The sequence below is a fragment of the Notolabrus celidotus genome, chromosome 12 (assembly GCF_009762535.1).
Source record: "Notolabrus celidotus isolate fNotCel1 chromosome 12, fNotCel1.pri, whole genome shotgun sequence".
Taxonomy (NCBI): domain Eukaryota; kingdom Metazoa; phylum Chordata; class Actinopteri; order Labriformes; family Labridae; genus Notolabrus; species Notolabrus celidotus.
In genome coordinates, this window is record NC_048283.1 from 22,536,073 (window position 1) to 22,557,110 (window position 21,038).

Here is a 21,038-nt window from a genome sequence, read left to right on the forward strand (position 1 = left end):
GTATGGAAGGCTCCAGCGTGTATGGAGGCCACCATTGTGTATGGAGGCCACCATTGTGTATGGAAGGCTCCAGCGTGTATGGAGGCCACCATTGTGTATGGAGGCCACCATTGTGTATGGAAGGCTCCAGCGTGTATGAAGGCCACCAGCGTGTATGGAGGCCACCATCGTGTATGGAGGCCACCATCGTGTATGGAAGGCTCCAGCTTCAGTTAAATTACATGAGAAAACAGCTGGGCAAAGTTAGACAAATATATTTTTATTATTAATCAAAACGTCCACAGGGATTCAGCCAGGTGATCATCAGGATGACGAGGTGTGCCTGAAAGTCTAACGTTGGTCGATGTTAGTGAAGTCCTGTTAGTGTTCATGATCCCTGAGTTTCAACAAACTGAAGGCAGTTTCTTCATTTCAGAGAAACAGCTGCAATACTCTGATACCATGATCTTCAGCTGCTCCTCTTCTGCTCCTGGTCCTCACAACATCCTGCCGAACATATATCATCATCACATACTTCCACATCTTTGAGTCTTCAGACCCAGAACACGAACAAACACCTTTAAAAGAAGTTGTCTGTCTCCGTCTGCTCCGTCATGAGCAGGAGATTCTGCAGGCCCCATCCCTCAGCCCACTCCCTGTCCAACACGCTACCGTTCTCAGAGTCCTGTCGAGACTCAGTCACTGTCACCACGGAGAAGTGACCGAGATTGTCTGATCCAGCAGAGTCTGAGGCCACACTGTGTCGTCCAGCAGATAGCCCTCCTTCAGTAAACTGACCCGGATGAAGAGTTCCACCCTCCTGACGTCCAGAATCAAAACCAGAAACTTCAAATAGCCCTCTGATCAGATCCCTGAACCCGTCTGAATGAGGATCTGGCTCTACCCCTCTGATCTGCACACTGTGAAGCGTTTCATCCTCATGTGGTCCTTTACCGTCCACTGGGCCAGCTGGCTCTGGTACCCGCTCTGGTTTAGTGTCTGCTGATTTATTACCAGACTCTGCCTGTTCTGACCCGGCTAAGGTTTCCAATTCACTGCCAAGAGGACTCTCTTGAACACTTGAATCCAGACCAGAACCAGATCCACTGCTCTCAGACGTGGCTCTATCTTTAGATGGGAGGACCGCTCTGACCGCAGCAGAACTGTTCCTGCATCTGGAGTTCTCTCCATCAGGACAGATAGCTGTGGAGACGTTTCCAGCAGAACTAGGAGAACTTGTGTTCCTGTGATCCACACCTGGACCGGAGTCTGTTGGGGTAACAGTCGTATTTCCCGATTCGTCTTTAGAAGCGTTAACGCTGCTGTTCCCCCCTCGCTCAGGGAGAACCTTCTCTTGTCCTCTTTTCTGGCCTGGTCCGACATCATAACACTGCCTTTAGCCGACTCTGTCCTCTGGCCGTCCTCCTCTCTCTGCATCATCCTCGGCTTCAGTTCAGCTTCCTGAGCCATGAACCAGCCCTGACTGCTGACGGAGCTCTTCACAGCTGAGGAGAGAAGGAGCGATGGCATTTGAAGCTGGGGTTGGTAATCAGATTAGATACACTTTTTGTTATACTGGTTAAAATGATCTTATGTCCTGATGGCAATCAATACATAATGTGTTCTTAAAAAAAAGCGAAGAAAAGCTGCTATCTACAGCCAGAGTAAACCTGGGAAAACACCAACCAATCAGCCTTTTTTGGGTGCCAAAATTTTAAACCATTCAAATCCCGTCTTGCCGTTCTGGCCCCCCTCCTGCGCGTACATTTCCCCAGCGTCTACTCCTTGTCCCCGTCTCCTGCCGCTGCTTCCCCTGACTCTATTTACTGCTCCTCTCACTCGACCTCGGGCCTGTCCACTCTGACCTGATGAAGTGCTTTGCTCAGGACTGTAGTCCGGATCAGAGTCTAAAAAGCTCTCACCACAGGGGCTCTGACAAGCAGAAGAATTAATGACATTTAGTAAGTCCTACAGAAAATGTAGATGTACTGTGGCGTCCGTCCGGATGCTGTAGGGATGACGAGCCGATTCATGAACACGTTGAGTTTTAATAACCGGTCAATGTCGGCCGTGATCACGACAACCAACAAAGCAACAATCAATGTTTGAATGAATGAAGAACTTCTCCTCTTGTCTCTCCTCTCTCCCACTCGCACTCTCTACACCTCTCCTGATGCCTTCACTAACCGTCAACACTGTAGGGATTAAGAACATCTACACTGAACACGTTTAACAAACAGTAGAGCTGTCACGTGTCACTGGTACAACTGACAATTGTGAGTACTAACAGCAGCCATATTTGTCGTTTTGGAGGAGCTCTGAGGGGAGGAGGGGAGGGGTAAGACGGAGTCATGAGGAAATGCTACATTCAAATTCATGCTAGTTTTCCGAGACTACCAACCCCAGCTTTAAAGCCAGAGTTAAAAATGTTATGATATTCTTTATTAATCTAGATGGACAGATTAGAGCTGGAGCTAAATTATGAACTGCAGCAGCATTTTACGTGTTATGTCATATTAGAAGCACAAACTGCACAAGTGAAAGCATTCTCTCAGTGTTAGCACTGAACCTGCATTTCCTCTAATGTCCAGCAGGGGGCGACTCCACTGTTTGTACATAAAGGTGTGATTAGAAAGTGAGCGTGCTTCTTGACTGATTTACTACCAACCAGGGCGCATCAGGGCCGCGTTACAGGAGAGAAACTAACTTAACATTAACGTTTGATATATTTGAGTATGAAGTCTTAAATTCAGGAAACGGCTGAAGAAGGAGAAGATAAAAGAGCAGCTGAAAACATGGATCATAAAGTTAAACTTCAGTAAAGAGCAGACTAACAGGCAGACTGAACACGCTCTGTAACCTGTTTGTCCTCAGCTGTCCAGTTTTACTTCACAAGATGACCTCCTTTAATCTCAATATTTTACCAGTTAATTCTCATAATGCACAACTTCTTGTGAACATTTCCGACTCTTTTCTCTCATGACTTAGTTCTCATAATATCATGTTTTTATCCTCCAAATCTTTCCATATTTAATCCTGACTGTGGCCCTGACCCTCTGCTGTAATGACCTCTAATAAATCAAAGGTTTGGTTCATTTTGTAAATAATGAAAGTCTTGCAGTAAAAGTGAAGTGTTCCTTAAAGACACAGAGACGTATTTATGCGTTTCCACGTCCTTATCAACGTCTGGTCTCTGGTGTGATGTGTGGAGGCGGGTTCTGAGCTTACCGTCCTGTCCGTCAGTGCACCTGGAGTCACAGCAGGAGCAGACTGAGGGCGGGGCTTCAAGCTCCTCCCACCTGCACAGGTGAAGGAACAAAGCGGTCACGTCTGTTATCTTCTTTAAAAGCATCAGATGCTGGTGAGCTCATGTTGAACTCATTCTCTGTTTGACACCTGCAGACTTGCGTCATCTTTATATTTACATCGTACCAGACGTGTTCCTGAGGCTTCATCTGCTCTTTGAAGAACACCTTGAAGCTCACCTGTTAGTGGCCGTGTTGAAGCTGCAGGACTTTGAGGAGTGCGAGGAAGAGAGACTGACCGACACGGAGCAGTGCAGATACAGAACCTGTGAAGTGAAGACTCAGTGAGTACGAGGACATCAAGGAGCCGTAGGTTAGCTGCTGATCGGGGGACGCTGGTTTATAAAACAATGAATCAGACATTTTCATCTTACATGTGAGACCGCTCTGAAGAGGAAGGCGTCCACAGAGAACTTGAGCACAGCGCCCCCTGCAGACAGAAAACGGGAGCTGCTGCCATCCCTCCTGCTGTCCGTCATGCAGCTGCAGACAAATACATCCAGACGTTCAGAGTAACAGTAAACGTGTGTATGACTGTGTGGTGACTGTGTGTGTTCGGAGTACAGACCCGTAGTTGGTGATGATGTCTGCTCTGTGCTGGCTGGTTGGGTCTTTGGAGCTGGTGGCGTAGCACGAGTCCACGTAGAGTCTCTCCCCGGCCAGCAGAGCTCCCGCCTGGGCCACGAAATACACCGGCTCCCCCAGAACGAACCAGTGACCTGAGGGGAGGGGCTCCCACTGCGCTGTAAACACACACATGCACACATGCAAAGAGACAAGACAAAGGTAATCCCTCATCTAACGTTGTGTTTGCTCTGAGCTGTATTCAAACATGCTTTAATTCTCCAAACAACAACCTGACTCTCAACATTGTCTCTAACAGTTTACAAGTTAAAAATAAGTTAAGTCAACATTTATTAATACATGATGGTTCACTCCTGAGGGAAGCATGCCTTAAAAACATAAAACAAGGATGACTGTGCTTCACCTCTGAGAGATTCTAATGACGCAACTTCCTCAGACGAAATCAGTCTGTTAGGAATCTGGGAGCAGGTTTAAAAACAACTGAATGTCCCCTTAATTTATGTCGTAAGTAGACGAGTAGGTGTGTACCATTGCAGACTGTGAGGCTGAAGCTGAGTTTACTCCGGATGCTCTTCAGAAACGTTTTGAGCTGGACTTGAGGTCTGAAGCCGACTTTGTACGAGTAATGAAACCTGAGACGGAGAAACAACGTGAGTTAAAGTTTGACTTTAGCTGCAGTTAGACGGGCCGGTTGGACTCCTGATGAAATAACCGGATTCAACAGTTCACATCAAGTCTTTCTGTGCAGGAACTGAACTTAAAACTGGAGTACAAAGAAACTCCAGCATCATGTGTTCATCTCCTCACAGACAAGGAGTTAGACCTCTGCAGGATTCAGGACAGCAGAAGAGAAGCTCCACATGAGACCACAGACCTGCTGACATACCGGATACAGAGGGGATGTAAGGCTCACCTGCTCTGATGGGTAACATACCTGTCGTAATAGCAGTGGATGGGAAGCGTCAGAGGTACCACTCTGATGACCATGCCTTGAGGGGGAGGAGTGTAACACAGAGTGAGAGAGTACACCAGCTGACCTCCGACCACCTGAGAGAGAACACAGATTCATCAGAGTCCGGTCCTGACCCAGGTAGGGTTTGTGGACCAATAACAACAAGCTCCTCCCTGTCATCGTAAAGTTTCTCTTCTAATAATAAAGATAAACCTTATTATAAGTTATGTTCGTTCCATCATTCATCAGATCATAAAACCAACCAGGAGGTAAATTAAACACACTCAGGTTTGGGTCTCCTTCTTAAAATATAAAGTGTGTGCATGTACCATTTATGATCTCAGATATATAAATGTTAAATAAACATTTCTTTAGAATTAACTTTATATTGAGAAGAGACAAAACAGGACTGAGAGAAATGCAATAATCTCTCACTTTGAAACCTTAAAGATATGAATACATGAATTGTACATACAAGTTTTCATGATTCAGGAACACATGCAAGTAGCTAGTTTGTAGGTACAAACCCATATATATATATATATATATATATATATATGGCAAGCCGTTCAGGAAATTAATATATATGGAATGAAGTCTGAATATATGGATTGAAAGTCTGAATATATTGAATGAAACTTGATATATATGGAATGAAACTTGATATATATGGAATGAAGTCTGAATATATGGAATGAAACTTGATATATATGGAATGAAACTTGATATATATGGAATGAAGTCTGAATATATTGAATGAAACTCGATATATATGGAATGAAGTCTGAATATATTGAATGAAACTTGATATATATGGAATGAAACTTTATATATATGGAATGAAACTCGATATATATGGAATGAAGTCTGAATATATTGAATGAAACTTGATATATATGGAATGAAACTCGATATATATGGAATGAAAGTCTGAATATATTGAATGAAACTTGATATATATGGAATGAAACTCGATATATATGGATTGAAAGTCTGAATATATTGAATGAAACTTGATATATATGGAATGAAACTTGATATATATGGAATGAAGTCTGAATATATGGAATGAAACTTGATATATATGGAATGAAGTCTGAATATATTGAATGAAACTCGATATATATGGAATGAAGTCTGAATATATTGAATGAAACTTGATATATATGGAATGAAGTCTGAATATATTGAATGAAACTTGATATATATGGAATGAAACTCGATATATATGGAATGAAACTCGGAATATATGGAATGAAAAATGACGTCATGTATGGCCTGCGCCATCTTGTCTTTCTGGGGTGTGATCATAGGGGTGTGATTTTGTTTTCCGGTTAGACGTAGCTTTTAGTAATGCAACCATGAGGGAGGCACGAGATGTTTTCACTGCAATTTTAATTAATGAAGGGGTTATCAACCCCTTGGGTAATGCATGTGCTGTTTAGTCAATCCGTATAGGAAAGAGGAACCCACCCCTCCTCTCCATTAAGTTGGTTTCATCCAAAAGTGATGATCGGACCGTCTGCACAGACAGACGAGAGGAACACGAAGCAGTGGGCTGCAGAAGCATTTAGGAGGGTAGTAAACAAGTGAAAATATGAAAATATTAAATATCACAGGTTGTACACACTTCTACAAAGGCTAAAGATATTGCCCCTTCTTTATTCAGGTGGTTCAGTCCTCTAGTTCGCTAGCTAACTTTTGTTATGACTTGTGATAATGTAGCATCCTGTTCAATGTTAACAGGTGGAGCTCATACCTGTGTGCATCATCTGACAGTGAGTGAGTGTAATGAAAAAGTACGACCAAATTACCACAGGTTACAGAGGTAGAGGAAAATGTGTCCCCTCAGAAACACTAAAAAGAAGTGCAAAAGGTTATTTTCAGAGAGACATTAATAAAAGATTTGTTCTCTTTGATGACAATAAAACAATACGATTAGAAGTGGTGTTCAGAGTACTTATTTAAGCTTTCATTCAATATATTCAGACTTCATTCCATATATATCAAGTTTCATTCCATATATTCAGACTTTCATTCCATATATATCGAGTTTCATTCCATATATTCAGACTTTCATTCCATATATATCGAGTTTCATTCCATATATTCAGACTTCATTCCATATATATCGAGTTTCATTCAATATATTCAGACTTTCATTCCATATATATCAAGTTTCATTCCATATATTCAGACTTTCATTCCATATATATCGAGTTTCATTCCATATATTCAGACTTACATTCCATATATATCGAGTTTCATTCCATATATTCAGACTTTCATTCCATATATATCGAGTTTCAGTCCATATATTCAGACTTTCATTCCATATATATCGAGTTTCATTCCATATATATCGAGTTTCATTCAATATATTCAGACTTCATTCCATATATATCGAGTTTCATTCCATATATTCAGACTTCATTCCATATATATCGAGTTTCATTCAATATATTCAGACTTTCATTCAATATATTATTTCCTGAACGGCTTGCCATATTAATATATATATATATATATATATATATATATATATATATATATATATATATATATATATATATATATATATATATATATATGTAGGACAACGATCCTATTTGTTTTCCAGTCCCGGCACACTACTTATTTACAATGACATCACCAAGCTTTGAATTTTCTTTTACAAAATATTTTTTTCCCTCAACACTATCATCACCTCATTTTATAAGAAAGTTTGTCTCACACCTATTTTATGTTTCCCTTTACTTTCTGAAAAATGCTTTGTAACTTTGACCAGATGGAAAACAAACAACAACAAAAAAAAACTTGTTTCAATTTTGTTCTGAATAAAAACTTAAATCTGAAATATGTAAATACTGTTACCTGAGAGGAGCCAGTACAAGGAATACTTCAATGTGTGTGTGTGTGTGTGTGTGTGTGTGTGTGTGTGTGTGTGCGTGTGTGTGTGTGTGTGTGTGTTTGCGTGCGTGTGTGAGTGCGTACCTGCGCCTCTCCTCCACACTCCGTCAGTCTGATGTGGAAATAAAGGAAGCGCGTGCTGACCTTGCTGACCCCGCACGAGCCCAGACTGAACAGGTTCGGATCCGTCCACGCGCTCAGCTGCAAGCGGTCCACACGCACAGACACCTGATCGTCCCCGCACCACACCTCCACGGCGCGGGTCCCGGTTCCCTGCTGCAGAGCTGTGTGCGGGGCTGTGTGCGGGAGCAGCAACGCGGTGATCTCTGCGGGGATCGGTCTCTTAAGAGGGACCGGCAGGAACAGCTCGCGCGCTACAACAGGTCCTCGTGCGTGCAGGGACATAGGCAGGTGGTGGACCGAGGGGCGCGCAGCTCCGTCCCGGTCCGTCTGGACCTGTTTGAAGGCCTCGGGCCAACCCGCAAGCTGGACCGGACCCCCCAGCGACCCACCGAGCAGAGTCCAGAGAAGGCACGCGACCAACGACATAACGAGAGCACGAGGAGAGCACAGACCACACTTAGAGGAGGAGATCTCATCTCTACCTAAGACTCACCTTCATTATCACACCTGAGACTCACCTGCTGATTGGACCCGGGCCACGCGGGGAGGGGACGCGTCACTCTGCTTTCTTGGGGTTCATAGATTTGATCGCGAAAATGTGAAATGATCCGATTGTGGAATCGGCTAATAAAAATGTCAGATAACAGAATAAACAAGAAGGTATTTGTTTGGAGCAATATACATAACTCTCCTTGGACAAAAGATCTTGACTCAATTTTGAGGATGTATATCTACAGGGACGGTCTGTGCTGTTAACTCTGTGAAAGCTAAGCTCTTGTTGAAATATGAAGTAATATAGTTTGAAAAATTTCTGTCAAAACCAAAACTATAATGACATATGTGCAGATCAAGCATAATTTAATCTCCGAAATATATGTCACGTCTCCTTTATCTAGAAGCCAAAAATCTTTGGTTGCGCAGTTAAGATCTGGTATCTTCCTCTGGCCATTGAGGTCGGTCGACTTAAAAAGAAAACAGACTTTGTGAGATGTGCGATTTGAATGAAGTGGAAACAGAGTGCAATTTTAAGCCTGGAAATAAGATAATATAGTCTCTTTAAGCATTGTGCATTTTTATTTGTATTATTTTCTTTTATTCTGTTATAATTTTCTCCCTCAGTTTTCCTTACAAGATTCTGCTGTATGCTCTGACCCTGGACCAAACAAATTTATGGTGTCTTGTAAGCCCATGCAGGCTTGGCACATGATTGTATGCATGACACACAATAATGAAATAAAAACTTCAAACTTCTGACGGTTTCACGGGAACTTTAGACTCTCAGACTAAAGATGGAGGAGGAAGACTGTGTGTGTTTTTATTCTCACTTGGTTTCTGAGAATACCTGGAGGAGCTTTTTATGATCCTGAGAAACTTTCTCAAGATCCCAACAAACCCTCAACCAGACTCTGAAGATCCTCTGTTCCAGAGGAAGAGGTTTTAAAAGTCACAGAGCTCATTGAGACCTGAAGGATGGTCTGGTTTGGTTGATCAGGTCAGAGTTCCAAGCCCACCAGAGTTATTCATTAGGTCTCACTTTATTAACAGAAATGCCTTTCATACATCAAGGGGGCTTAGATGCTGACGTCCACACTGTGAACATCGTTTAATGTTGAACTGGTTTAAAGAACAAAGATTAGTTATGTAACTGAATTTAATAAAGTTGGTGGTTTTCAGTTTCTTAAGGTTTTACAAAAGCCTGAAGTCCAGTTTGATGCGCAATCATGCTGTTCTTCTCTGGCCACTCGAGGTCAGTATGACAAACTGTCAAACTGTTAATTGAACTATCTGAAATAATCTGTATCCTAGGTGTGAATATGTTTTTAGAAGTTGTGATAAATAATGTAAACATATAATTAAGTAAAATAAAAATGTATATAATAGATTAAAAAAAATGGTAATAACATGTTACAATACAAATGTATCTATAATGATCTATATAACAAAAAATAAATAAAAATAATGTAATGGATTAAATAACAATGACAATAGGTGAATTAATATAATAAATGATAGAGGTAAGAGATAAAATAGTCAATATAATAATAACATTACATCAAAATAAAACAATAAAAGATATAACAGAAAAACAGTAATAGATACTTTTTCAATATTATATTTTTGCAGCATTAGTTTCAGCGTACATGTTTTCTCCTCTTTATACAATAATTGATTGATTGATCCACACCTTTCATGTTCTGTTGATTATGTATCAATAACTTTTAACGTTTTCCTTTTATGTAATTGAATTTCCACCACAAATAGTCACATAAATATTCACCTGAATGCAGGAGATTAAGATGCTTAAATTTCTTGGGGGAGGAGACCCAAACTGAGCCCCAAAGCAGTGTTCTGCTGATTGGATGATGGTGGCGTTTACCTTAATGTCTGTAATAGACGCGCATTGAGATGTAAACGCTGGCTGTGGTTACCGAGTGTTACAAACTGATTTTGAGCTGCTGATTGATCCGAGGGGGTAAGAAGCGGTGAAATGGGTTGGGGTGGCCTTTCAGAGATATTGGGGAATCGGAGGTCCTCTAGTGATTTCCGGGTCATGTGACGGAAGCATCATTACGGCAATTGAAGCCACCAGGAAGTCCCTCATTGTCTGAACAGCCCGTACGTTCGGTAATAGACGCGCAGTGCGATGTGACCGGGGCTGGCCTTGGTTCTGAAACGGCGGCTGACAGGAGCTCTGAGTGCCGCCTCCCTGCAGCTCGACAGCCGAGCCTGTGGAGACTCCGAGCGGCTCGGTGAAGAGGATAACGGCCTGCCGGAGCCGGGGTGGGGTGTACCGTGACGGGCTGCTGCAGAGTTCAGTGTGAGCGGGTTCGATCCCTCAGGGTGTCTCAGGATGTAGGCCGGTGATCCTGCAGGAGGAGGTGAGAGGATAACGTGTTCGTGTGTGCTTTGTTTCAGGTCTAATGGGAGTGAAACGGAGACATCTGCCTCAAATCCTCCCTCATGTGCAGTTAGAGCTCCCCGGTGAAGCACGGACCGGTCAGACTACCGTGCACATGTCCCGTTACCGTGCAGCCTGCACGGTCACAGATGGAGGGGTGTAACGGTGTGATGGAGCTGCTGTAGGCCGGACTCTCTCCTCATCGGTCCGGGGTCTCTGAGAGTCTCTCTGGTTGCAGGTTTTTAGAACAGGAGGAGGAACCTTTGTGTTGGTTTACCAGAGTGTACAGAACCTCCACGTGAGTGTGTTTGAGGCTGTGAGAGGATGCCAGGGAGTCTCTTGCAGGGTGTGAGGGAACAAGAGCAGCATGTTGGATCAGATCACCTGTGTGTCAGTACCAACAGAAGACTGTGAGCTCCATCATCCTGCACACCTCAAGTGTGAGCTGCTGGAGCTCCATGATGCACAGATGTCTGCTCCTCTCAATCACAGAAACAATAACGTGACAGTAACAACACCTGTTTTCTCAAACACAAAGAGCAGGGCTGGATCAGAGAGAGAGAGAGAGAGAGAGAGAGAGAGAGAGAGAGAGAGAGAGAGAGAGAGAGAGAGAGAGAGAGAGAGAGAGACAATATTAACCACCAGCAGCTAGAACAGGCAGAAAGCCTGAACAGAACCAGACTCATAGAAACAGAGCTGCATCTATAATAACAGCAGATAAACAGACTTAGAGTTTCTGTTAGTAATAATGATAAAACGTGTGTTACAGCAAGAACAGCAGAGTGTGTAAAGTATAACATTAGGATGTAAACTGTGGCAGGTTATCAGGTGTCCTTTAATATTCATAATAAATGTTCAAGTTTGGTGAATATTGACTTGTTTCTTACAGAGATAATGACACAAATAATGATTTATTTTCAGAACTATAACTTTTACTCTTTTGCACATTTCCTTATTGTTGGATTCTTGAATAATGTCGACATTCATGTTCCTTCTCCAGGAGAGCAGGGAAGGATTTCTGTTCCTGTAGAGCCAACAAAACAAAGTCAAGATTGTTCTGTGCTTCATGAGCCGCTCAGCGTCTGCAGTACAAGATGAGTACAGACAGACCCAAGAGGAACATCATCAAAAAGAAATATGTGAGTTCACGTCTTCTTTATCCTCTAAACTCTCTCTGTAAGTTATTGAACACCAAAGAGCATGATGATATTAATACCACAGAGACGTTCAGATGATAATTTCTGGAGTGTGAATTTGTTTCGTCTGATCTCTGCAGGACATCAGTGACGGGATGCCGTGGTGTGAGGAGCGTCTGGTCCGGAAGGTTTTGTTCCTCTCCCTCAGGGAATTCAGAGACACACACCGTGCCACACACAAAAACTCACACATACACACATGTGCACACAAACGCACTCCTAAAAACACACTCTTACATGCTACGCAAAAGACACAAACACAGCCTCACACACACACACAGAAACGACAGAGCGTGCACACGCCACAGCAGAAAGTCACACAGAGGACGACAAGCACACACACACATGAACACAACAACAACAAAGGGCAAAAAACTCAGCTGTCTCAGGATGCATACACACCAAAAACTGCACACACACTTAAAAACATGCACACACAATCACACACTGAACAACACTCACAGGTTTCACTAAGGACTTCAACATCAACCAGGACTCTGCGCTCACACACAACTCAAACCGCTCCACCGCTGCCAAACTCTGCCAAACACACACACAACACGCAGCACAAACACAGCGTGAGGAACACACACCCGCTGCTGAACAAAGGTCCTCCTGCCCGGACGCTGAGGTCACAAACTCCCACAATCCTCAAAGGTCAGAACCATTGTCTAGATATCTCTCTGACACTACTGAAAGTCTTCTACCTGATCACATGTTCAGCCCTCTGATCAAGAGTCACAGCTTAAAGTCAAATGTTGTCCTAGTCTTGCCTGGTAGAGGATTTCAGCTGCTCAACAGTTCAGGGTCTCCTTTGTCGTATTTTTAGTTTCATGATGCTCCAAATGTTTTCAATGGGGGATGAGTCAGGATTGCAGGCGGGCCAGTTTAGCACCTGGACTCTTCTACTACAGAGCCATGCTGTTGTAATACGAGCAGAATGTGGTTTGGCGTTGTATTGCTGAAATATGTAAGGTCTTCCTGAAGACGTCATTTTCTGGATGGCAGCATATGTTGCTCCTGAACCTGTATATATTGTTCAGCATTAATGGTGCCTTCACAGATGTGGAAGCTACCCATGCTATAGACTCCTATGATCCCCATACCATCACGGATGCTGGCTTTTGTTTTCGACTCAGTCAGTCTCAGATCATCAGTTACTGTGATGTGACCTATGTGTTTATGGATCTGTACTCAGTTACTCTGCCTCTTCTAAAGCTCTGTCTGTTCTCTTAAGGCTCTGTGGTTAATGGAATCCGCCGGCGTCAGGCCCTCCTCCAAACCAGTCCGACATGGATCAGGTCCTTACAGACCAGACCAGGACCTCCACAGCGCCGTCCTTCCAGCATCCACCCGACAAAGAGGACCCTGCCAGCAAGAGGTCAGCAGACAGGGAGATTATACTGCCAGGCTGAGTTATAAAGGGCTCTGACAGTTTATACTCTCAATTGTTACCTTCAGAAGTTTCAGCAGTTAAATGTTAAACTCTGTTCACATGTCAGTTTAGACGAAATGAGACCCTTTAAGATGCACTTTGAGATGTGTTCATCAAACTGTTAAACTGAACAGAGACAATTAACTTGTAATGACCAATCATCCATGTGTGTGTGTGTGTGTGTGTGTGTGTGTGTGTGTGTGTGTGTGTGTGTGTGTGTGTGTGTGTGTGTGTGTGTGTGTGTGTGTTGCAGACCCAGGCTTCAGGCTCAGAGGAAGTTTGCTCAGTCTCCTCCCAACTCTCCCGGACCTTCAGTCTCGATGACATCACCACGAAATAACCACACCCTCAGCCAGGCCGCGGGCACCTGTCTGACCCGACGGAGACCAAAGACGGAGGACTTCCTGTCTTTTCTGTGCTTAAGAGGTAAAAACAGGAGAGAGGGGGAGGGCGGGTCTCAGAGGTGTTTGCAGAGTCCGCTCCATCATAACTTCTTTTTTTTTAAAGTTAAATGTTTGGGGCATTTTTGCCTTAATGATAGGACAGCTGTAGAGGAACAGGAAATGTGGGGAGTAGAGAGTGGGGGGAACACATGCAGCAAATGGTTGCGGTCGGGAGAAAGACCAGGGCCCAGGTGTGTGCACATCATACAGACGATCAGTGTAAACCAGGCTTCATTATTCTCTCTGAGGAGAATTCACTTAGATGAACTGTGCTCGCTAACTGCGCAGACAGCCTGTCCGTCATGAGCTGCTGCTCTCTGCTCGGTCTCATTCAGAGCAGTTTCTTCAATGATCCTCAGGAGCAAACAAAGCTCTGCAGCTCTGAGAAGTCTGCTCTTGTTTCGTGTCTGATTGTGGAGATGAGCTGTCAGCATCTCCTGTCTCTGCTGCTCAGAGCTGAGAGCTCTCACCCTGACAGAGCTCAGATATTTCCTCATGTAGAGGATGAATTAAATAAAGAGGGGACACTTCTCATTGTGAAGTCTTCAGTCTGTGGAGGAGACAGCGATGACGATCTTTGAAGTTTGATGTCACGGGGAAACGTTTATCGATCGTAAAACTAAAGAATCTGTTTATTAAGTGTCAAAATCTTCTGAAAAATGTCTGAATCATATATTTACACACAAGCACACACCTTTAACACGCAACTGTTCAAATCAATAACTGCATCACTTCAGGTTCAGCAGCGTTGCCTAACAACATGGCGTTCTTGGCAAGCGGACGAGCGAAGGAGCCAACCAACAGCCAGCATCCTGCTTCCTCTCTCTCCACCAATCACAGGACAGCAGCTCAGGGAAAGAACATCCGGCTCTTCAGCAGAACAACAGGTACATCACCTGACCGTAAAGCTGTACCTTCATCCACCTGAAGAGAGAGAGAGAGAGTTATCTCTCCTTCCTCTCTCCATCTGTCTGAGTCTGCTCTCTCGTCCAATAGTGCAGAGGGACTCAGCGTCTCAGAGAGGCAGCGGACGCCCCCCCGCGGTCAGATCCTTCTGCCCTCTAACTGCTCGCGCAGAGAGGAGGAGGGAGAGGGAGAGAAGGGAGGAAGAGCAGCAGAGGAGGAGGAGTAAGGGAGTAGAGGAGGACAGGAAAGAGGGAGCAGAGAGACACCTCCTGAGACGTCGCCAGCTCCCCCTACAGGTCAGGAGGAACAAGGTAGGATCCTCCCTCTCTCTCAGTGCTGTCTGTTTGTATCCGAGCATCACGGAGAGAGGGAATGTCACAGGAAGTTATTTTAGAGTGACTTCCTGTGATCATGGTCCATGAGACTGAGGAGGTGAAGAAACCTCTGCATGGTCCCTGTAGTCCACCTGGTGGAAGAACGTAGCTCCTTTAAGGCGCTCTGACTCAGCTCAAACGTAATGACAGGAGAGCAGGGTGATTCCTCTGTTTACACCTGAGAAGCTAACAGCTGTCCTAACGTCCTTCTGTTTCTGCAGGTGGCCATGGCTTCAGGATTCTCTCAGCGGAGAGCCTCTCTTGTCAGGTCAGTCCCTCCCTCAAAGCCTAGCACAGGGGTTCGCAGCAGAGGAGCTCCCAGACCTTCCAAAAGGCCTGGCAGTACCTGCAAACCAAAAGGCCATCCAACCAGCAGACCCAAGGAAACCAACAGCAGACGCCTCCCCAGGCAACCAAGCAACCAAGAGCTGCCTCGACATCACCCCCCTCCTCCCCACCGACGCACCGTCCCCGACTGCTGCAGCAAACCCAAGACCCCCAGCAGCCTCCAGAACTCAGGGAGAAACTCAAGCAGGTCTCTAGCTCACATACCATTGACTAATGGCTCCGTCAGCAGACAGCTAAGTGAGGACCCTGGGTCTCTGAGGGTCTCCAGGAGGAAGAGAGGCCTCCCACCTGATACCAGCCCTGCTCCTGTGCATCCTCAGAGCAACAACACGTCGAGGAAGTGCCAGACACAGCAATACAATCATGCCCCAGTGGAGAGTGCAGAGGTCTCAAAGAGAGAGACCGGCTGTCTGAAAGTGAACAGAGCCGAGGATGTGAGCCATGATGAAGAACTTGGGAATCAAAGAGGTGCAGAGGAGCTGAGTTCACAGACCGACGGTTGTGTCAGCGAGGACGGACCGGTAGAGAGGGACGCTGGAGAGTCGAGTTTAGAAAGCGTCCGTTCTGTGGAGCCCTCTGGAGAAAGAGTTCACACGAGTACAAACTGCGACCCCGGTCCGGTCAGCGAGGTCATACGCAGACACGTCAGAGAGAAGAGGATCCAGAGAAACCAGCCTGCTTCATCCACGCCCCCCAAACCAATCACCAGGACTACTGAGTCCAGAGCCAGAGCTGCTCGGACTACTGTTACTAAAGCTGCTATCAACTCAGTGACTTCTGCTCCACCAGACCCACCAGCCACTTACTCTGCCAAGCACACTGCAAAGGGTCCCAACAAAGGTCCCAGCAAAGACCTTACCAAGTGTACTTCACCAGCAAGCAGGTTCTCCACCCATCACTCCAAAGGTGCTGCAAAAGACTCTTCCAAGGACACCACAGGGGATTCAACCAAGGACAGTTCTAGCACTTCCAAGGGCTCCACAAAGGGCCTTACTGAGCCCAAGTCCACTACCTCAGCCATCAAGACCAGGACCAGCCCTAGAATCCTCCAGAAGCGCTAAAGTCCCGTACTAACAGAGGACACTTCAGACTTGCTGATATAGAGATGGTGGTGTTTGGCTAGTAGGATAGTAACACAGAGGATTCAGTTTGGTGTCTGCTGAGTCTCTGAAGTGAATCTGAAGAGTTTGGGTTGTTTGCAGGGAAACAGTCTGTGTGGAGGACTAAAGGAGGGGTGCTCTGAGGGACATGCAAGAAGAAAAAAACACATTTCATCGAACTCTATAAATAGATAAACCCTCATGAGAGCAGATCTCAACCCGGTCATTCATGTAGGCTGCAGTCTCATACACTCAACGCTGTGCAGCACGGAGATGGGAAGTGACCCTGAGGGTGTCGTTTGTCACGTCTCTGATCTGGCTGCTCATGATGCTGCTGTTGGCTCTGTGGGGTTCAGAGGTTGAGATTATAGAGTATGTTGTCCAGTCAGGTTGGAGTGTGGGCGTCTGCAGGGGAAAAGTCAGTATGGAGAAGTGAAGGTTTAATGCTTTGGTTTAAATACGATCCAGGAACACGCCTCTCTCTCGTCTCCTGCATCTCTTCACGTCTGAAGCTTTGATTGAAATAAAGAGCTCAGCGTTAACCAATCGCACCTGAACTCCAGAACAGGTGTGATTGAATTAAGGCCGGTGGGTTCAGAGATTGAGGTCTCAGTGGTGTTCCAGGTCGGGTAGTCAGAGTAGTATGACCAGTCAGTTGTGAGATAGCTTTGGTTTTTAGGTAGAATAGACTGGCCAGAAGGAAATCCTTGATCCCATTGGCTGTCATTACATGACTTTTTTATTCATCTCTATTAAAGGATGTCTCTCAATGAGATCACAGTCTGATCAAAGATGGCGGCTGTCATCTCTACATCCTTGTAGAGTCCTAACTCACTAATGTATGACAAACAATGACCAGGGTGAGACCAAGCTGAGTTTAGACCTGGATGTCTTTATCTGCTGGCTTCTGATTCACAGAAAAATGACCCAAAGCTTCAGTCAGCTGATGGGACCTGATGTTGAGGTGTTGGTTTCTCCTCAGTGTCTAAAGTCAGAGTCATTTTAACCCATTGAGGGTGGACCAGCTCAGTCAGTGCAGAAACAAGAAGACTGTAAAGCATTTTCTGTTGAACCCGCTGCTGATCACTGGATGACAGTTAAGCATTCATGCATTACTGAGTGTGGATCATAAGACTGTTATCTTTCTATCATCTCATGTTGATGAACACAAAGAAGCTGACGGTGGTCTGTTTTCAGTCTTTAGTCGATATCTGACATCAGTTATCAGTTTCTCCTTGTCACAAAATAGACTGTTTATTAAAATAGATGCCACGAGTGTTCACAGACTGTGAGGCCAATAGATTCAGAGCTACCCCTGCTGACTGGCTGCAGTATAGGTCAGAAAACTCTTCCATGGTAACAGATGGGACATGGGTCAAAGTGTAAAATCAAACACAGGTCCCAGGAGCATGAAGGCACCATGTCTATACAGCTCCTGAGCGTTGTCTTCTACATTTGTCAGGAGTTGCAGGTCCAGTTTAATTCTAAATGTGTTGAGATTGATGGATGACAGATGTGATTTTAGAGGCTGCTCTGCTGTGACTGCAGCGTGTGGTTTCAGTAGTCCTCAGAGAGTGGAGTAGGTTACTGCAGTCTGTTGTTTCGATGTTTGTACGGGAATCATTACTCTGAGAACAGAAACGTCAGAGGCTAACACAAACGTCCGTTCCTTCCATCTACATTGACTCCACACTAGAACCTGACGTTAGCTTTGTTAGCATGAGAGCGTGTTGAGGAGCTTGGGCATCTTCCCATCAGTCTGTCTGCAGTGCGTCTCAAGAGGCAGGTGAGTGACAGGTAGGATGATGTCAGTGGGTACATGGTGGGACTCTTGTTGGTGAGGTGGTGTTGTTTGATCAGTGCTCAGAAGGTTTGAGGAAACATCAGGTGCTATCAGGTGCTATTAGCTCACTCACACAGTGTTTTGGGGATGGTTGAATAGAAGTGTTCAAACTTTATGTCTGTATTAAATAAAGTTGGAACATGAAAACTGCACACGTCCTCACGGTGAAGCCTCTACGTTGGGACCTCGGAGAGATTTGGATGTTGGGATTTAAAAGCTTCACTTCACGTTTCCACACGTAGAGGCTTCATCTGAGAAACTGTCTAATGAATCTGTAAATGAGTTATTTATACTCTGTCCATACTTCTGTTGATGTTTATCACTGTGTTGATTTATGGCCTACGCGGTATGAATAAAGGCATGAATCAATCTGAGCATTAACGATGCACACTAACATTAAAGTATAAATGCTGATTTTTAAACCTGGGCTTTAGTTTTTACACGCGTGGAGGTCTGAGCGGACTTCTTATTGTACAAGTCTACAGATGTTTATCGGGTTTATCTTAACATTATAAACACAGCTGTCTTATCATTATTTACCAGATGAAATGTCAGACTTGTGGACTGTCTGTCGGCTGTAAAGTGAGTGATGGAGTGTTGAAGTTTTAAAAGAAGCGTCTTCTTAGATGAGAGCTTTTATCTGACGGGATGTTGAGCCTCAAACAAGAACTTTTATTGGATTATCTTTGATTGGTTGCATTCTTCCCAAAACATTACACTGCAGCTGTTACAGATCATATTCAAGCTTTCAGCTGAAAATAGATCTGAGACAACAAATCAAACGTTGAAGCTGAAAAGGGTTTATTGAAAAGTATGTGCTGATTTTAAATCTGATGCAGCAACACGTTTCAAACTCTTGAGACGGGGACATGTTTACCGTTTTATTACCAGTGTCTGGATGGCAGCATATGTTGCTCCTAAACCTGTATATATTGTTCAGTATTAATGGAGACTTCACAGATGTGGAAGCTACCCATGCTATGGACTCTTAATTTCCGCATACCATCAGGGCTTTGAACTGTGAGCTGATATCAAGCCGGGTGGTCCCTCTCCTCTTTAGAGCGGAGGACACAGCGTCCATGATTTCCAAAAAGAATGTCAGATACTAATTCATCAGAACACAAGACAGTTTTCCACTTCCCCTCAGTCCATCTTAAACGGGGCTCAGGTCCAGAGAAGTCTCTGTGGTTCTGGATCAGGTTTATATATGGTTTCCTCTTTGCATGGCTCAGTTTGAACCTGCATTTGTGGATGCAGTGATCTCCACTACAAAGTCATGTCTGTTTTTAATGCAGTGATTTCCACTACAAAGTCATGTCTGTTTTTAATGCAGTGCTGCCTGAGGGTCTGAAGATCAGGTCTATACAGTCTTGGTTTTGGTCCTTGTCCCTCTTGTACAGAGGTGTCTCCAGATTGAGTCTTGTAACGGTGTTATGTACTGTAGACGATGAAATCCACTAACTCTTTGTTACTCTGAGGAACATTATTCTTAAAGGGGTATAACACGTCTTAAAGTATTTGGACTTTGGAGTTGTGACTAAAAGCACGGAGCGCTGAGCTGAGTACCTGAGGCATGTGTTTCAGGGTAGTGGTCTTATATGTTGGAGGGTTAAAGGAACCGTTTAGTTATTTAAAAAGTAGGGTTAGGGTTTAAGATGAAACGTTCTGGGTAAGGAAGGTGGAAATGTGTCTTTACGAGCACATTCAAAGTCTGACTCAGATTATTTCATCAGGTTTCATTCTTGTGTTTTGAACCACAGATAAAAATAATTTCTCCAAACCTTGAACTTTTATTCTGAAACTTCTCTTCCTTTTCTCCAGGATGTTGAAACGTAAACAATGTGCTGTGTTTCATGTCAAACACAGTCACTAGTTTCTAGTTTCATACTAACGTATTCATGCCTTTTTTCATAGCTGTGAGTTTATGTTGTCTGATTCCAGTTAATACAACTTTAAAGAGTTGTTTGAGTTGTTATTAACCAGCTGTTTAGTTTCGTCCACTGGTTTCTGTCATTATGTGTTTCTGACTTTTGGTACAAACTCTTCCGGCCCTGAGGGGACACGATTTATCTTTAGCACAGGGAAGACAAATGTTTGAGCAGTGACATCTACTGTAAAAAGTCTGTATAAATGTGAATGATTTTAATGGAGTTTGCAATAAAATCACTTTGTATTTTTATGTGCCAGATGGATTAACATCATTAAAATGTTGGAATATTTAAACACAGAAGTGATACATCTACTGAACCAAACACGTGTTTTTCCTATTTCGATTCCGATTACAGCAGGAGGATACGTCACATCACAGCCTGGTCATTTGCAGAATTTGAGTTAAGATGATTCACTAAATGCTGGGATAGTTCATTCAACCCAAAAACATTTATTTTATTTCTTTAACAAATTCCAAATATATTTAATTTAAAGTCACATACAGCAGAGCAGTGTGAGTGCCTATGGTGAGTACAGAGACCTGCTGCCTGAAAGCTAGAGCGCAGGGCACATTTTACCCCTGGATGGTCCTGTGTTTACCAGCATGTCCAGAAATTATGAAAACTTGAAAAAGTCTGATTATTAAAGTGTAAATAGAAATAACAACTTTCTCTCCTCCATCATAAAACGAAATTCAAGATACATCTAAAT

The 21,038-nt window shown here is 44.0% G+C and overlaps 2 protein-coding genes across 2 annotated transcripts; one reads left to right on the forward strand and one right to left on the reverse strand.

The window, feature by feature from the left end:
• Positions 1-238: 238 nt before the first annotated feature.
• On the reverse strand, positions 239-8,345 carry LOC117823404 (zona pellucida sperm-binding protein 3-like). Its single transcript, XM_034698597.1, has 8 exons — positions 7,816-8,345; positions 4,804-4,916; positions 4,398-4,501; positions 3,853-4,027; positions 3,659-3,767; positions 3,465-3,550; positions 3,208-3,278; positions 239-1,484 (listed from the first exon to the last, which is right to left on the reverse strand). The coding sequence occupies exons 1-8, from the start codon at positions 8,278-8,280 to the stop codon at positions 1,018-1,020; spliced, it is 1,590 nt and encodes a 529-aa protein (XP_034554488.1). The 5' UTR covers positions 8,281-8,345; the 3' UTR covers positions 239-1,017.
• Positions 8,346-10,248: 1,903 nt separating this feature from the next.
• LOC117823194 (protein Jumonji-like) lies at positions 10,249-20,584 on the forward strand. The gene is made up of 8 exons (XM_034698285.1): positions 10,249-10,733; positions 11,754-11,892; positions 12,030-12,606; positions 13,187-13,330; positions 13,638-13,810; positions 14,565-14,714; positions 14,824-15,044; positions 15,329-20,584. Exons 4-8 carry the CDS (start codon positions 13,242-13,244, stop codon positions 16,514-16,516), a joined length of 1,821 nt encoding a protein of 606 aa, XP_034554176.1. The 5' UTR covers positions 10,249-10,733; positions 11,754-11,892; positions 12,030-12,606; positions 13,187-13,241; the 3' UTR covers positions 16,517-20,584.
• Positions 20,585-21,038: the final 454 nt, after the last annotated feature.